The following is a 15,571-nucleotide window of genomic DNA, read 5'->3' as shown; positions in this document are numbered from 1 at the left end:
AAGAAACTTTACTTATGGGCTCTGGTTTCCATCCCACCCTCAATCTCACAATGCAGAAATAACTCCATGAAGACTATTTAACCAGCCGTCTCACTAAATATAAGAGTATTTGGCCACACACAGTAGCTCACACCTGTATTCCCAGCATTTTGGGAGGCTGAGGTGGGAGGATCACTTGACCCCAGAATTTAAGACCAGCCTGGGCAACACACCAAAACTCCTCTACAAAACAATACAAAAGTTAGCCAGGTGCAGTGGCACCCACCTGTGGTCCCAGCTACTTGGAGAGGCTGAGGTGGGAGGTCACCTGAGCCCAGGAGGTCAAGGCTGCAGTTAGCTGTGATCACACCACAACATTCCAGCCTGGGTGACAGAGCAAGACCCTGTCTCAAATATAAATACATATATTTATATATATTTACGAGGCCTTATTTTTTAGGCACTGTAAGTAACAACTACTTTGTTATTATTTTGTTTAGACAGACATCTGAGAATCCAGGATGTCATTGCTCATATTTTAGTGATGAATGGGATTAAAACAACTTTTGGGAATCATTTTAGTATTTGATTTCCATTGTTACCCATCTGAAAATGATGGCAGAAGTTGTTTACAAGTAATAAAGTAAGAGCCAGGCATGATGGTGCCTGGCTATAGTCCTGAGTCAAGAGACTGAGGTGAAGCCTCAGTCTTCTGGCCTCCCTTGAGCCCAGAAGTTAGAGGATGCAATAAGCCATGACTGCACCATTGCACTCTAGCCTGGGCAACAGAGCGAGACCCCAATCCCAACTCAAAAAATATATGATAACCTAAGAAACCAAACAGAGGTAGGGATGAAATCAGTCTTTGTCACTGCTCTTAGATTTCTGCCTTCATTCAAATAAGCTGATCTAGCAACCAATCTTTGAAAAAGGGATGAACTTTCTTTTCCCCTTTTCTTATTTCCTGCTGGAAAGAACTGTTGTTCTTCAATTCACTGGCATATTCAACCAAGTAAAGAGGCAAGAATGCTGAACACAGAACAAGAGGGAACCCAGGGATCTGGTCCTGGCATCACTCGTAATTAACTGTATAACTTCAGGCAGATTTTTAACATCTCTGGACCTGTAAAATCAGGAGTTTGATTAGTACTAACCAAAGTAGCTTAACAGGCTTAACAGTCTATGAGTCTGCTAGTCACTTGGCAGCAGCCAATGATCCACTAACTAGAAATCATTTGTGGGCAAGGGACTCATTTTGCAACTCAAGATTTTTGAATTCTTGGCTTCCTCATTATTACAATTATAGAAATCTGAGTCAGAGTTTCTTATCCCAGCAAGATGTTATAATAATAAAATAAAAAGATTTGCCATAACTTTAATTTTTAAAATAAAACAATTTAGGCTGGCACGGTGGCTCATGCCTGTAATCCCAGCACTTTGAGAGGCTGAGGCAGGTGGATCATTTGAGGTCAGAAGTTCGAGACCAGCCTGACCAACATGGTGAAACCCTGTATCTACTCAAAATACAAAAATTAGCCAGGTATGGTGATATGCACCTGTAATCTCAGCTACTTGGGAGGGTGAGGCAGAAGAATAGCTTGAACCAGGAAGTGGAGGTTGCAGTGAGCCGAGATCACGCCACTGCTCTCCACCCTGGGCAACAAGAGTGAAACTCCATCTCAAAAAAACAAAGCAAAACAAAAACAGCATTTTATATAACTTTTTATTTGGGAACATATTCTCAAAGTCTATGTATATACAAAGTAAGAGACACAAATTAACACATAACATATATTAATTGTGACCCTGAAGTAGAAAAGTTCAAAAATGAAATCTAGCCTGCTCACATTTACCAACAGGATCACAGGCCATGATGATATAACATCAAAATAAGTTGATTTTTAGCAATAACTACTTAGCTCAACACTGTGCTAAATTGCCAAAGTTGCCTTTCTTGAGAAAAAATGCTGTACTGAGATCCCTAAAGAAAAAACAGTCTGTTCTAGTAATTACCTTATACAAAACATGATCTTAGCCTATCCCTCCGTCTGTCTATCTATGATTCTTTGGAAGCAAGACCTTATATCAGCATTCTGGATAAACCAAAGGGTAGTAGACGTTGGCAACCAAAATTCTTCTCCTCTATTCCTAAGACTCAAAGCTATTGACTAAGTACCCAAATCTCTGATGAATAAAAGGGGAAAGCAGAAATTAGTTCACACACTATACACCTTTAGGAGTCTGACTACCCTAAAGCCTGTGGCTATTTTGTTGTATAAAGGAAAAAGAGGTTAAAGAGTGAACTTTGCTTTCCATTATGTTGAGCCTTCATCTTAAAAGGTGCTGCTACTGAACAGAAAGAAAGTAACTCAGACTAAAAAAACAAACTTTGGCCAGGCGTGGTGGCTCATGCCTGTAATCCCAGCACTTTGGGAGGCTGAGGCAGGTGGATCACTTGAGGTCAGGAGTTCAAAATCATCCTGGCCAACATAGTGAAACCCCATCTCTACTAAAAATACAAAAATTAGCCAGGTATGGTGGTGTGCACTTGTAATTGCAGCTACTCAGGAGGCTGAGGCAAGAAAATCGCTTGAACCTGGGAGGTTGCAGTGAGCTGAGATCACACCGCTGCACTCCAGTCTAGGCAACAGAGCAAGACTCCATTTCAAAAAACAAAAACAAAAACTTTAAGAAGCATTCCCATGTTATTACACTTTGCATAACAAACTTACCAAGATCAGAAACAATTAGCTTATCTATATCTTCATTTTTACTCTTCCAAATACTATACCTGATGCTCACATGAGATCATTAAGGATAATCAAAATATCTTTGGAGCCAATGAATACATATTTATATTAAAGGAAACTCAGTATCGAGGGAAAGGATGTAGCCATAATATTCTGGCCTTCAGAGGCAGGGTCAATAAACCTGTAAGTTACTTGCTTTGACAATTAAGTTTTAATGGAGAACAATTAGAAAGCCAAAATACATCTTCATCTCTAACTTATGCCTACTTTTCCAGTCCCATATTATTAAATGCCTGTAAGACATTCTCTGCACAGTAGGTGTCAGCCACCCAACTAAAATTAATGGTTTTGCCTAAAAAAATACAATTTTTCGACTATTTAGTGGAATTGGACTATATTTTCTAACTGATTCTCCCAAGCAAATCTTTGAGTTTAAAAATTTTTCTTCTAACATTGTCATCAAATTCTACCTGTTCTACTGTCCATCCCACTTTCACACTTATCATTCAGTTCAATATTTTTAAGAGCACTATCACTATATGATAGTCAATGTATTCAGGCTAGCCCATATCCTAATGACTTCCTGTACTAGTCACTTTTAAAATATCACCCCGAATTAACCAATGTCCTGTCAGTCATCCATACTAGCACTTCCACCTACCAATCCTGGCCTAGGGCACCACCTGGTGGTCAATAACAGGAATTATCCTTTTCCCCCCACTTCATTTCTTCTCCACTGGGAGAATACACCTGCCTTACTAGTTTTGCTTATAGTTCAATTAATTCAAACTTAGAAATCTTTTTATTTGAACACATACATCTCCCCCAGACTTCTTCCTCTTTTCTCTATCTTCCATGTACAGCCAGGCATTACAAAAATTTCCCTTTCTTTCAGCCCACACTATAAGTGATCCAAAAAACTTCCCTTACTGCAGCCTAATGTACACTGCTTTTCCAAAGTTTGGCTATAAATAAGAAAATGATACAGTGAGCTTTGAAGTGATATTAGCCTTAATAGAGAACCTGAATCCATAACTTCAAACTTTCCCTTTAGAAGCGCCAAAGTTTACACCTATCTTTTTGGTCGGGGGAAAGGGTAGGTTGAGACGGTCTCCTTTTATTGGCCTAGGCTGGAGTGCAGGAATAAAAAGGAACAGACTATAGACATATACAACAACAGTTGAATCAAAAATTGAAAAGCATTACACTAAACAAAAGAAGTCAAATGCGAAAGACTGTATGATATCATTTTTTAGGAAATTCTAGAAAAGGCAAAACTAGAGCAATAGAAAGCAGATCAGTGGCTATCAGAGGCCACACGGGTTAGGTAAGAGGGGACTGAATGCAGCAGAGGCATCATAAATCATTATTTTGGGGTAATAGGAATGTTCTATATAATGACTGTGTTAATAGAAAACTACACATTTTTCAAAACTAGTCAAGATATACACTTAAAATTGGTGGATTTTTTTGTACGTATATGTTAGTAAAGCTGACAAAGAGCATTAAAGAAACAATGTCATGAAAAAAAGTTCTCACTTTACCCTCTTTCTCTGGAAATTTCCAATAAAATCTGCTTTACTTACACTTTTTCCTTTTAACAACGAAGTCTATAATCCCAGAATCACTAGTAGTGATTACTAGTGTTCTCTGGAAAAGGCTGAAGATTAAGACAAGTTACATAGTTGCAATGTCAATCTTTATTGTGAACTAGCTTGAGTAATCAGTAACCAAATATTCTTTTTATTTCAAAGAGAACTACTATAGGCTAGACACAGTTGCCCATGCCTGTAATCTCAACACTTTGAGAGTCTGAGGTGGAAGGATAACTTGAGCTCAGGAGTTTGAGACCAGCCTGTGCAACATGGCAAAATGTCCTCTCTATAAATAAACAAACAAACAAATAATTGGCCAGGCATGTTGACATGTGCCTGTGAGAAGATCATCTAAGCCTTGGAAGGTGAAGACTGCAGTGAGCCGTGATTGCACCACTGCACTCCAGCCTAGGTGACAGACTAAACTAAACTTTGTTTCAAAAAAAAAAAAAAAAAAAGACTATATACATAAATATATGCTACTTTTCCTCATTTACATTTTTTAAATTTTAATTCAAATCATTAGACAGGTTTAAAGTGACTTACTGTCCATTACCTATAAGTTTTAAATATCACATTTAGGTAGGAAAGGTTTAAGGTTCTAGACTCAATATGTACATTTCCAGGTAACTTAATATACAATTTAAAAAAAAAAAAACCTCACTGTGCCACAAGCAGACACAGAATGAAAATGATCAGATAAAAGCCTTAAGGAATACACAAAAGTAATGCCAAAAGACAGTTAAATGGTAATTTACAAGGCTGACTTAGCCCACAAATGTGTTCAGTATGGCTTGCATATCTGTTAAAAATCAAGAAATTTCTCATCTAGATTTCCAATTTCTCTTGAAAAAAATCAGAAGCTCTGGCAAGACAGTGCCCACACTACTAAATTTCAACCATCAGCTAAAGCTAAGACATTGTCCCTGTTAAACAAAGCAGGAACTCCTTAATTTCTCCAGTCTCCATAACACTTAAGTCACTCACTGTCACCACCTGCACAGCTACATGTATGTACCTGAGTTTTCAAACCCTAGCAGGACTATTTCTTCTATCTGCCTCAACTAACTATAATTGAGTTATATGGAAAAAGTTTCTCCTAAATTTAATATACCTAGTTGGGGAAACCCAAAAGAATCTATTTATTAATAGTAAACTATAATAATGTATATGCTCTACTGTGGCATGCAAAATGTATAACAAATGCTGATGATGTACTACAAAGTATATAAAAATTATAACCATCTTAGTGTACTTCCATGGTAAGTATAGGCAAACTCAGATTCTAAACTTTATTCACTACATTCATTAATGTAAGACAGTCATTTCCATGTGCAAAATCAAAACAATAACAAAGCATCTTCATCCCTCTACCATAAAACTGACCTTCTTAAATATACAGAAAGAATATATGAAATATACTTAAGGTTTTAATAAAAGGACAAATATAGCAATATGTTAGGAAGGAAACAGGAATATAATCTAAGCATTCATTTATTAGCTATAATTATTATTTACCATTTGAAAAGGGGAAAAACTTACCCGCTCCGCAGTTCCCTCTTCTCCTGGTAGACATGCAGCAGCAGCAGCAGCAGCAGCACAAGCTATTTCCATCATAGCAGAGCTGGTAGGGGCATCAGTTGTGGATGAAGACCTGGGTCGGCCTGACTGCATAACAGCTGTCATCTCCTGACCAGATTTCCTGTTGATTTGGGGACTTCCCTTTGGGGCCTCTGGCTTGCCCCGCCTACTATGCAAGCTTGTCCCTCTCTTCATCTTGGGTGGCACTCGAATCTGCTGTAGGACACGATTCAGAGCTGTGGGGTGGGTGGGGACACCATCAATCTCAGCACATGCGTTCTGGCTTTCCAGATCCATTTCAGGTTCTGGATCTGCCTGAATTTGCTGCACATCATGTGGAGACACTGATGACCTCCTGCGCTGGTGCTGGAAGAGATGCTTCAAGCCTTGGCCAATCACGTTAATGTTCTCCAAAGCATTGTGGGTCATTTTAGACAATTTTTGTTCTGATTCTGTCTGCTTTCTGGCCTCTGCATCTTGGGATTTGCCTCCAGGATCAGGGTCCTCAAATAACTGTTCACTGCCCGAAGGCTCCATAAGTAGACTTAATATGCTTATTTGCAAACTCAAAAAAATTTTTTTTAACACACCAAGAGTGTCAAATTAGGTAGGCATTTGCTTCAACAGTGACTACGCATGCAGCTGTGAGACGAAGGCTTCATGCCTATCTAATGTTAAAAAAAAAAAAAAAAAAAAAAAAAAACCTTATATTATAAATCCATGCAGAAACTCCAGTGTTAAAACAAAGAAAAACATGCTACTGGCCAAACAAATAGTCACTATCATTAAGCAATCTTTAATCAGAAGATTAAAAGACAGTTTTCTAGATAGTGGGTAATGATTATTTTTTAGAAAAGGAGAAAAAGCCCAGAAATAGGAAATGAAAACAGCAATGTTCAAAAACAAAAATCCCTACAAGATTCAATATATACAGAATTAGATATTAGAGGAGCCATCTTGGAATGGACACTATAATGGTAGTTGTCTATTGACTATCCACCCACCATCTCAAACAACCATTGTTTGGGAAATCAAGAGAACAGACCATCCAAATACATTTAGTCTACCTGAGGCAATTTAATCCCTCTCATTCATAACCATAGTTAATTATCCACAGGATGAAACTCAGTATAGTCAAAGAACAACAGTGAGAAGCGGATATCCTGATTTAAGTATATGATGATTTTAACGGAAAACAGGAAATTCTGTTACCATTCATATTCATCAAGCTCACTGGTTAACTAGAGATGACAGATTTGCTCTTTTGAGAAGAGAATGGAAATAAAATTCATGTAAGTTGAATTATCTGCTGAAGCACAAATGACCTTTCTGGTACAATATGGGTGAATGGTTCAGACAGAATCAGTCTTCAGAGACTAGAGCTTTGCTCAGTACCAGCTATCAAGAAAGGAGATTCAAAGAAATTCCTTTCTCTATAGTGTCATCCCTGACAGAAGCTTCCTATATATCCACACAAACTCAAAGGCAAAGTAACTGAGTATGATAGAAGAGCAGAGAAAAAGAAAGGTCAAATAGCAACCATGTATCAGTATCAAATGCAGGAAATTAAAAGGAAGCTGAAACTAAAAGATATAAAATCAGCACAAGTGCCATGGTTACTAAAATCACATGCAAAAAAAAAAAAAAAAAAAGGAGGGGGGATGGGAGATGATCCTAATAGAAAATGTTTATTTTTATACTGCATTTGTGCAAATATATAAAACAAAATTGTATACATGCACAGAAGCTGCTAGAGAAGGCAAAATATGATGTAGGAGGTTATTTTCATATTTTTCTTCAACTTTTGGTTTAAAGGACTTTAAAAGTCCCTATACTACCGAGTACTTTGAACAATCTAAGCCACTACCAATGAAGCACCATGGTGCTCCTGTTCGAAATATTTGAACTTGCTGTCACCAAGTGGCAATCTAGAAAGCCATAAATTAGCTGGATAAAAGAGTTTCCTGTGAACTCAAGGCTACTAGAGTTTAGTGGAACAGGAATGCAAACTCACTAAAGTTTTCTTCCTGATGACTACTCTCAGAAGACCTTCTTCAAATATTATGTGGGCACTGTCATTGTGGCTCCACTGTCCATATTCTTTCATGCTGGTGATTCCATTGCCTAACCTCTTCATGACTGAGGAGTGCAAACAGGGTGACAGGGCTAAAGACATTTATTTGTCTCTTTCTAGTACCTTCCTTCTAAATGCCACAAAATTGTTCCTAAATTAGGCAAATAACGACCATGAGAATGGAAGTTTCATTGCCTTTCACCCAAATTCTTTGTGGCTCCACTGAAATCTAGCCATCCCACTGTGGCCTGTTACCCTTTTCCTGATTGTGCATTGCTTTTGTTCATTTCTTTCCCTTTGGGAGAACCAAGAAAGAAACCCTTGCCCTTATTAGATCAATGAATGTCTTAGTCTCTAGTGCAGTTTTCTGGGGCTCCTTGTGGGCAAAAATTGTGCCAATAGTGTATATGTTTAATTATTCCCATTCTAAACAAATATGAAATAAACATATAATACAATGTTACTCTGATTTTTTAAAATAATCATCACCTCACCATTCCTCATGAGTTTGTCTGGCTAACAGTTACTGAATTTTATTTCTAATCTGTAAAGAATTGAGCTCCTCAGGGGAAAAGGGCTAATGTAACCAAAATAAGCCCCTATCAGCATATATCAACTCATCTCTTCTTGCACAGGGCTATTTAGATCCTGAGAAGATGGGAGGGTGTGAAAGCAGCAGAATAGAAGTGAAAAAGTAGTTTACTATTTCCTTTATTTGCACTATATTAGCTAATACAACTGATTTTTGTTGCTGTTGGAAGTAAAATGTATAAAATAAGTTTATCCCATGAGATTAAAGGATGACATGAATAAAGGAATGATGTCAAGGTTAGTTGAGAAACCAAATGATCTACTTGTTTCATAGGCAAAAGTACTAGGAATTTATTACTTAGCTAATCTACTTATTTGGGCACTATTATAAACTAATCAGCTGGCCATTTGGTTGCTGCCTATTTAAAAAATGGAGAATGTGGTACATTTTAAATGTCAGTGAATTCATTTGAGATTTCACAAGCATTTGTATATCATTCACTTTTTGTTTTGTTTTTGAGATGGGAGTCTCACTCTGTCACCAGGGTAGAATGCAGTGGCACAATCTTGGTGCACTATAGCTTCCACCTCCTGGGTTCAAGTGATCTCCTGCCTCAGCCTTCTGAGTAGCTGGGATTACAGGCACGTGCTATCATGCACGGCTAATTTTTGTAATTTTAGTAGAGATGGGGTTTCACCATGTTGGCCAGGCTGATCTTGAATTCCTGACCTCGAGTGATACCTGCCTTAGCCTCCCAAAGCACTGGGATTTAAGGCGTGAGCCACCATACCAGGCCAAATCACTTATTTTCAAATAATTTTAAATGATGATTGATTTTAAGGAAATGTTAGCATTTCCAGGAAAAAAACTGGAACTAAGGTGTTAATTTTCATGCCACGACTGTCTTCACAGCTATAAGCAAGGAAACAGTAATAAATTCTGGGATTTTCAAAGGCAAAACTTACCTTAATCATACCAGCACATAGCCTCCCCTGGCATGCAGCCCTAAAGAAACCTAAATTGAGCTTTAACCATTAAGTGTTAAGGTAAGAATTCTGTAAAACAATCTACTGAACTGATAAAATGTAATGTGGTACTTACGCTTGTAGCTATCATCTGCGTAATAGCAGCACTAAGAAACTGGTCAAGGTTTTGAAGGCTGCTAAAATTTTCTCTAGGCCAATAAAAATCTTTAAAGCCACTAAGGTCAAATGCTGTGGCAAAAATGCCAACAATAGTGATATTGCAATAATTATATAGTTGCTGACAGTAAGAATGCAAACGCAAAAGGAATTCAATAATCTCAAAGTTGTATAGGAATACCCTTCTTTTCTTCTGCATGTCTTACAGAAGCTCGAATGAATAACTGTTGGTCAGTTTATAAAATTCCTCAAATAACTAATTTTCATTTATTTATTTATTTAGAGACAAGGTCTCACTCTGCCACCAAGGCTGGAGTGCAGCTCACTGCAACCTCTGCCTCCTGGGTTCAAGCAATTCTCCTGCCTCTGCCTCTCAAGTAGCTGGGATTACAGGTGCCTGTCACCACACCCAGCTAATTTTTTTATTTTTTGTAGAGACGGGGTTCCACCACGTTGGCCAGGCTGGTCTTGAACTCCCTCCTCAGCCTCCTGAAGTGCTAGGATTACAGGCATGAGACATCATACCTGGCCCAATCAACTAATTTTAGATCCCCAGTTTAACATAAACAAGTTTGACTGCAAAGCCTATCAAATGCTTTTTTGTTAAGAAGGAAATGTTGGCCTCTCTTTTATTCACTCAGCTTCTCTGAAAAGTAATTATATAAGTAAACCAGAGAGAGGAAGATAAAAAGGAGCAAAAGGACATAGGAAAAATGGGAGAGGTCGAAGGAGAGAAATGTGAGGGGCAGAAGGAGTAAAAGGTGAGAAAAGGGGACAAAGAAGGCAGCCACCTACTGGCCAGGCATTTCAAATAATTTTGTTAAGTTCTTAGAATTTTCAACAATTAATTTTTTTAGCACAGCTTTGCTGAAGACTTAATATACTTCACACCCAGAAAAGAAGCCGTTTTGAATTAGTATCAGAGATAAGAAAAATTATGTTCTTAAAATCCATCAACCATTTAGGAGGGTACTCCACCTAAAAGTCATAGCAAACTATATACAAATTGTCTTTGTCTTTTTTTCCGTAAGTTTTTCTTTTCAATTTTTTAGATTTTTGATAAATACGGTGACTAAAGCACATAAACCAAGTCAAATTTCACTGACTACAAAGAGTTGGATACTTGCCTTCATCACTCTTCCTTAAGCACTTCTAAGGTGTACAATCCTTTTAGGAAAAGCTGAAACGCAAACATTAGTAATTAATTACAAAATGAGAAACTCAGATGGGGAAACTTTTACAGATACACAGAAAACAACTACAAGTATATCCAAGAAAATGTTAATGGTCTCCTCTTTCACTGGCAGATGTTTTTTCTAGTACTTTTTAGTAAAAATTTTCTAATTTTTTGAAAGTATAATCAAGAATAATAATAACAAAAAAAGAAGGTATACTGGAAAAAAATATTAACTTAGCACTTAAAAAAGATAAAGTGGCAAATATCTTAAGAAGCAATAAATATTTTAACACTATCATACTGAATAAGGAATGGACATTCCATTAATTCTAATCTTAAAGTAACATGAAATATAAAACAGTTACATCAAAACACCACAATTTTATAAGTACACTTTTTTTCAAGTAGTTTCCTATTCTGTATCTGCCATTCTCTATTCAAAGGCAATTCTAAAAATCCTATCTTAGGCCAGGCATGATGGCTCATACCTGTATTCCCAGCACTCCAAGGCAGGAAGATCATCTGAGCCCAGGAATTCGAGATCAGCCCGGGCAACAGTGACACCCTATCTCTAAAACAATTTTTAAAGATTAGCCAGGCATGGTAGTGCACACCTGTAGTCCCAGCTACTTCAGAGGTTGAGGCAAGAGGATGTCTTGAACCCAGGAGCTGGAGGTTACAGTACGCTATAGTTGCACCACTGCCCTCTGGCCTGGGAGCAAAGCTAGACCCTGTCTCAATTTTAAAACAACAACAACAAACATATCTTGGCAAAGCAGAATGACTCACAACTGTAATCCCAGCACTTTGGGAGGTGAAGGCAAGAAGAGTCATTTGAGGCCAAGAGTTCAAACCCCAGCTTGGGCAACATAGCAAGACCCCATGTTGCTACCAAAAAAATGTTTTTAGTATTTTTTATTTTTTGGCTAACCTTCAGTATTCACTAAGTTTTTAAAAAATTACAAACCAGAGCCGCAAGGTACAACTTAGAATTGGGATGCACGAAAATTATTTTTTTTCTGGAAAACTTGCTTCTGACAGGTATTACCAGAGAAGCAATTTAATTAGACAAGTATTTTTGAGACATCTGCTACGGCTACGTACCTAGCATTATACAGACCAAATAAAGCACATGATCCTGTCCTCAAGGAATTCACAATCTAGGACAGAAAAGATGTCCATATATGAAACATAGACAAAACAGCACAAAACTATACAAGTGCTGAAGTGTGTAAAAAAGACTGCAATTATCATTAGAAGTCAGGAATATCAGTTAGAATTGGATTTCTTTAGGAAAGCTTAATGAAAAAATAAGAGGCTTTTACTGAGCTCTTAAGGATGAGAAGATAGATGAATAAGCAGAAAGATGTTGGCCTATACCTTCAGCCAGTAGGCAGTAAACACAAGTATGTTTGGGGGCCAGTAAAGAGGTCAGATGGACCATACTGGGATACACATTTCTGAATAAGGGAAATGAGATTCAATGCTTGAAATAAGGGTAATGCTGGGAAGTTAAAGAGGGCTTCAAATAGTGGATAATTACTGAGTATTTATATTAGATTGCATTAAACTGCACTGAGGTGAATCCTCACAACAACCCCAAGATAAATGGGGTTGCTGAAACCAATCAATTTACAACTGAAAAACCTAAGGCCAAAACAGGTATAGTGACTAAAATTTTGACTTGATATAACAGACAATAAAGAGCCACTATAAGATTTCCAGGATGTAAGAGATGTTTCAGGTCTAACAATCATGTAAGATGTATGAGAAGAGGGAAAAATGATAATCAGAGAAATTAAGTAAGAAACTTGTAATAATTTAGAAAAAGATGACTAGGAAGAGCTGAGCCCATAGGTATGGCTGGGAATGGGTCTTAAAGTCAATGGAAAGAAATGAGCATACAAAGTACTGAAGGGTCAAAAAAAATTCCTCATAACATTGTGATAGATGCTAAAAAAGCATCTAATAAAACCAGCATTTATAGCTCTCAGCTGGAAATGTATTACTTAAGAGTACAATCATCCAATTCATCCTCCTGCATCTTATTTTGACAATAATAAAATGTCAAGCATATTCCAATTGGCTCCAGAGAAATTTGTTGCCTTTTAGCAAATCCTATGGGCTCCCTCTAGACTGTATGACAGCTATTTCCTTGCATCCAGCCTTGGTAAGATGCCCCTTATTCCTTTAGACCTTCTTAAATATTTCTCTACTCTGAGCCTTAGAGCTCAGTTGATCATATTGTTGTTTTTGTTTGGTTTATTAAATATTTCTCTACTCCTTCACCACTCTGGCCCAAGATGTTAAAACTATGAAATTTCAGTTTTCCTTTCTCTTGTACCTCATTTATGCTACAATAAAATAGAAACATTTTAACTAACCAAGAAAGCTTCTCTTTCTTTTGATCCTCTTGAAATCCTTTTTCCTAAGGTCCTTAGTAAAGGTCTTATTATGACCACTGTTTCCTATTCACAGCTGTGTTTTCATGCTCTAAGTTCTTCCTTTTCAAACACAATTTAAAAAAAAATCAGTCATGGTTTCTCTCATTCTTTCTTGTAGTTTTTTTTTTTTTTTTTTTTATGACAGAGGCTCTTTTCATCTGTTAGCGTATGCTTAGTTTTTCCTAAATAATTATCTAGCCAAACCAGTCCCACTGAGCAACTCATCACCAAGGAGACAGATACTCTGTTTTAGAATCCAGAAATAGAGATATATCAAACAGCACTGAATTATTAAAGCAATAATAATATGTGGTGAGGTTTCAAATTTATAAAGAATAAAAATATACAATCAGAGCATATACTTGGAGTCACAGGGTTCCAAGGTTCTTGTGCTGTCCAAACAAGTATAAAAGCAAAAAGCAATCTGTAATATGTTTTTAAAAAATGTATTTATTTTAAAAATGCAAACTGCAGAACCATGTATATATTATACTACTACTTCTGAAGGAGGGAGTATATGCACAGACTGTTTCATTCTGGAATAGTGGACAGGTAACTGACAACAAATGTTACTCCAGAGGGAGAACAAACACACTAAATAGAAAGGAGAAAGAATTAAAATACTCAAATTCAAAAAACAAGAGAAAACAAGATTACAGAATAAAATATATAAAAAGCAAAATGTAAGATTTTAAATGTAAGTTCAAATAACTCAGTAATTACGTTAAATGTAATTGGACCACAGACAAAAATTAGTATTTTTTTAAAAAAATTAGTAATTGTGTTTACAAGAATCACACTTAAGATTTACAGAAAATAAAGTATGGGAAAAAGTCATACTAACAAACTAAAAGTTTCTCTAGCTATAATAATTGTATTAAAAGTAGATTTCAATGCACAAAAGCATTAATACCTTTAAAGGTATAATTTATCAGGAAGATACAACAATTTTAAATTTGTATGCATGCAATAACATAGCCTCCAAATATATAAAGCATAACTTAGCAAAATTACAAAGAAATGGGGAAAAAAATCCATAATCATAATAGATGAATTTTGTATTCTTCTCAGTAGGTGATAGAATGACTCAAAAAAAAGCGGGGGAGAGGGTAGAAATATAGATTTAAATAGCATGAACAAAGTGTACCTAAATGGGCATTAATATGACATAGCACCCAATAACTGGAAAATACTCTTTCAAGCAGAAAGAGATCATTTACAAAAATTGACCATATGTTGAGCCCTAAGGCAAGTCTCACAAATTAAAAAAAAAAAAAAACTGAAATGATACACAGTATTTTCTCTGACCACAATGTGAATTTCCGAGGTTCAGAGAGACTTGGGGGAAAAAAATCACATTGTCCTCCTTTTCTTTTTTCTGTTTACCACTGTCCCCAGCCTCTAGGCTATACAGCAGTGATGGAGCAACAGCTAAGGCTAGACAGGCAGCTAAAAGCCTTCTCTCTGAGGAAAGGAAACATAGTCTCAAGAACATGGAAGAATCCCATTGCAGATAGGAAGATTAACCAGAAATTCTGACAAACTGCTGAAGACTGAATGCAGGTAAGAATCAGAATGTGAAGTCCTTGAGGGCTGCAATCATAGGAGAGTTCCCATCCTCCTGTGAGCTTTGTCTCCAGGAACCTCAAAAGGCTCTCTAATGCAGGAGGAAGCAGGGAGAAAGCAGAGAAAGCTCCTCCATCTCCACTCCTGCAGAGCTAAAGAGGAAAGAGCAAGCAGCAATGCCAAACCAGCCTATTTCACTTATCTCCCTGTGGAACAAAAGGCTTAATCAGCACGGAGAAATTTCTGGTGGAATCCCACTACAGCTGGAGGAAGGAAGGGAGGCCGACACTCAGTTTTCACCCATATCCATCTTCACTGTTTCTCTAAAACAGCAATAGCCTTAATGCAGGGGAAAGAGCTGAAAAAAACCTTAGCTTGAAGATACTATTGAATACCCACTGCAGTTGGGAAAAAGAAGGGAAGAGTCTTGTGAAGGCCACACCCTAAAGACGCAGGTTTTAGTATCTGAGTAAATCAGACTTAACCAGAACATCACAGAACTCCCCTCACCCTCCACTACCTTACTGACAGGCTTTAAGTAAAACCGAATACGTCTCAGAGAGCTGCAAGACTCAGTCTCTCACAGAGAAACAGCACAAAAGGAAAACCCAGAGCCAGGCAGGAAGACAAGAACAAGGTATTACTGGGAAAATTTGAAGCCTCTGGTTTCCATGGCAACAACAAATGTCAACTCCAGTAACCATAGCAATAATAAACATCAAACACAGCCC

General features: G+C 37.2%; 1 protein-coding gene across 35 annotated transcripts in view; it reads right to left on the bottom strand.

Annotated features, from left to right (window-relative positions):
- Positions 1 to 15,571, bottom strand: part of TMCC1 (transmembrane and coiled-coil domain family 1) — a 254,921-nt gene that overhangs the window by 168,474 nt on the left and 70,876 nt on the right. For 10 of the 35 annotated variants that reach the window (XM_078351749.1, XM_078351750.1, XM_078351748.1 and 7 more), the window contains 2 exons: positions 10,781 to 10,833; positions 5,867 to 6,569 (listed from right to left, as the gene is read on the bottom strand). The exons of 3 other annotated variants lie outside the window; for them this stretch is intronic. In XM_078351749.1, the coding sequence (XP_078207875.1) occupies positions 5,867 to 6,442 (576 nt within the window). In that variant the 5' untranslated portion in view covers positions 6,443 to 6,569; positions 10,781 to 10,833. Of the gene's footprint in view, positions 1 to 5,866; positions 6,574 to 10,780; positions 10,834 to 11,934; positions 11,991 to 15,571 lie in introns of those variants that run through there. 22 more of the 35 variants (XM_078351759.1, XM_078351753.1, XM_078351756.1 and 19 more) reach the window with 8 other exon arrangements.

Source organism: Callithrix jacchus, chromosome 15, assembly GCF_049354715.1.
Source record: "Callithrix jacchus isolate 240 chromosome 15, calJac240_pri, whole genome shotgun sequence".
Classification (NCBI taxonomy): domain Eukaryota; kingdom Metazoa; phylum Chordata; class Mammalia; order Primates; family Cebidae; genus Callithrix; species Callithrix jacchus.
The sequence above is the reverse complement of the archived record's forward strand: the minus strand, read 5'-3'. Positions and strand labels throughout refer to the sequence as shown.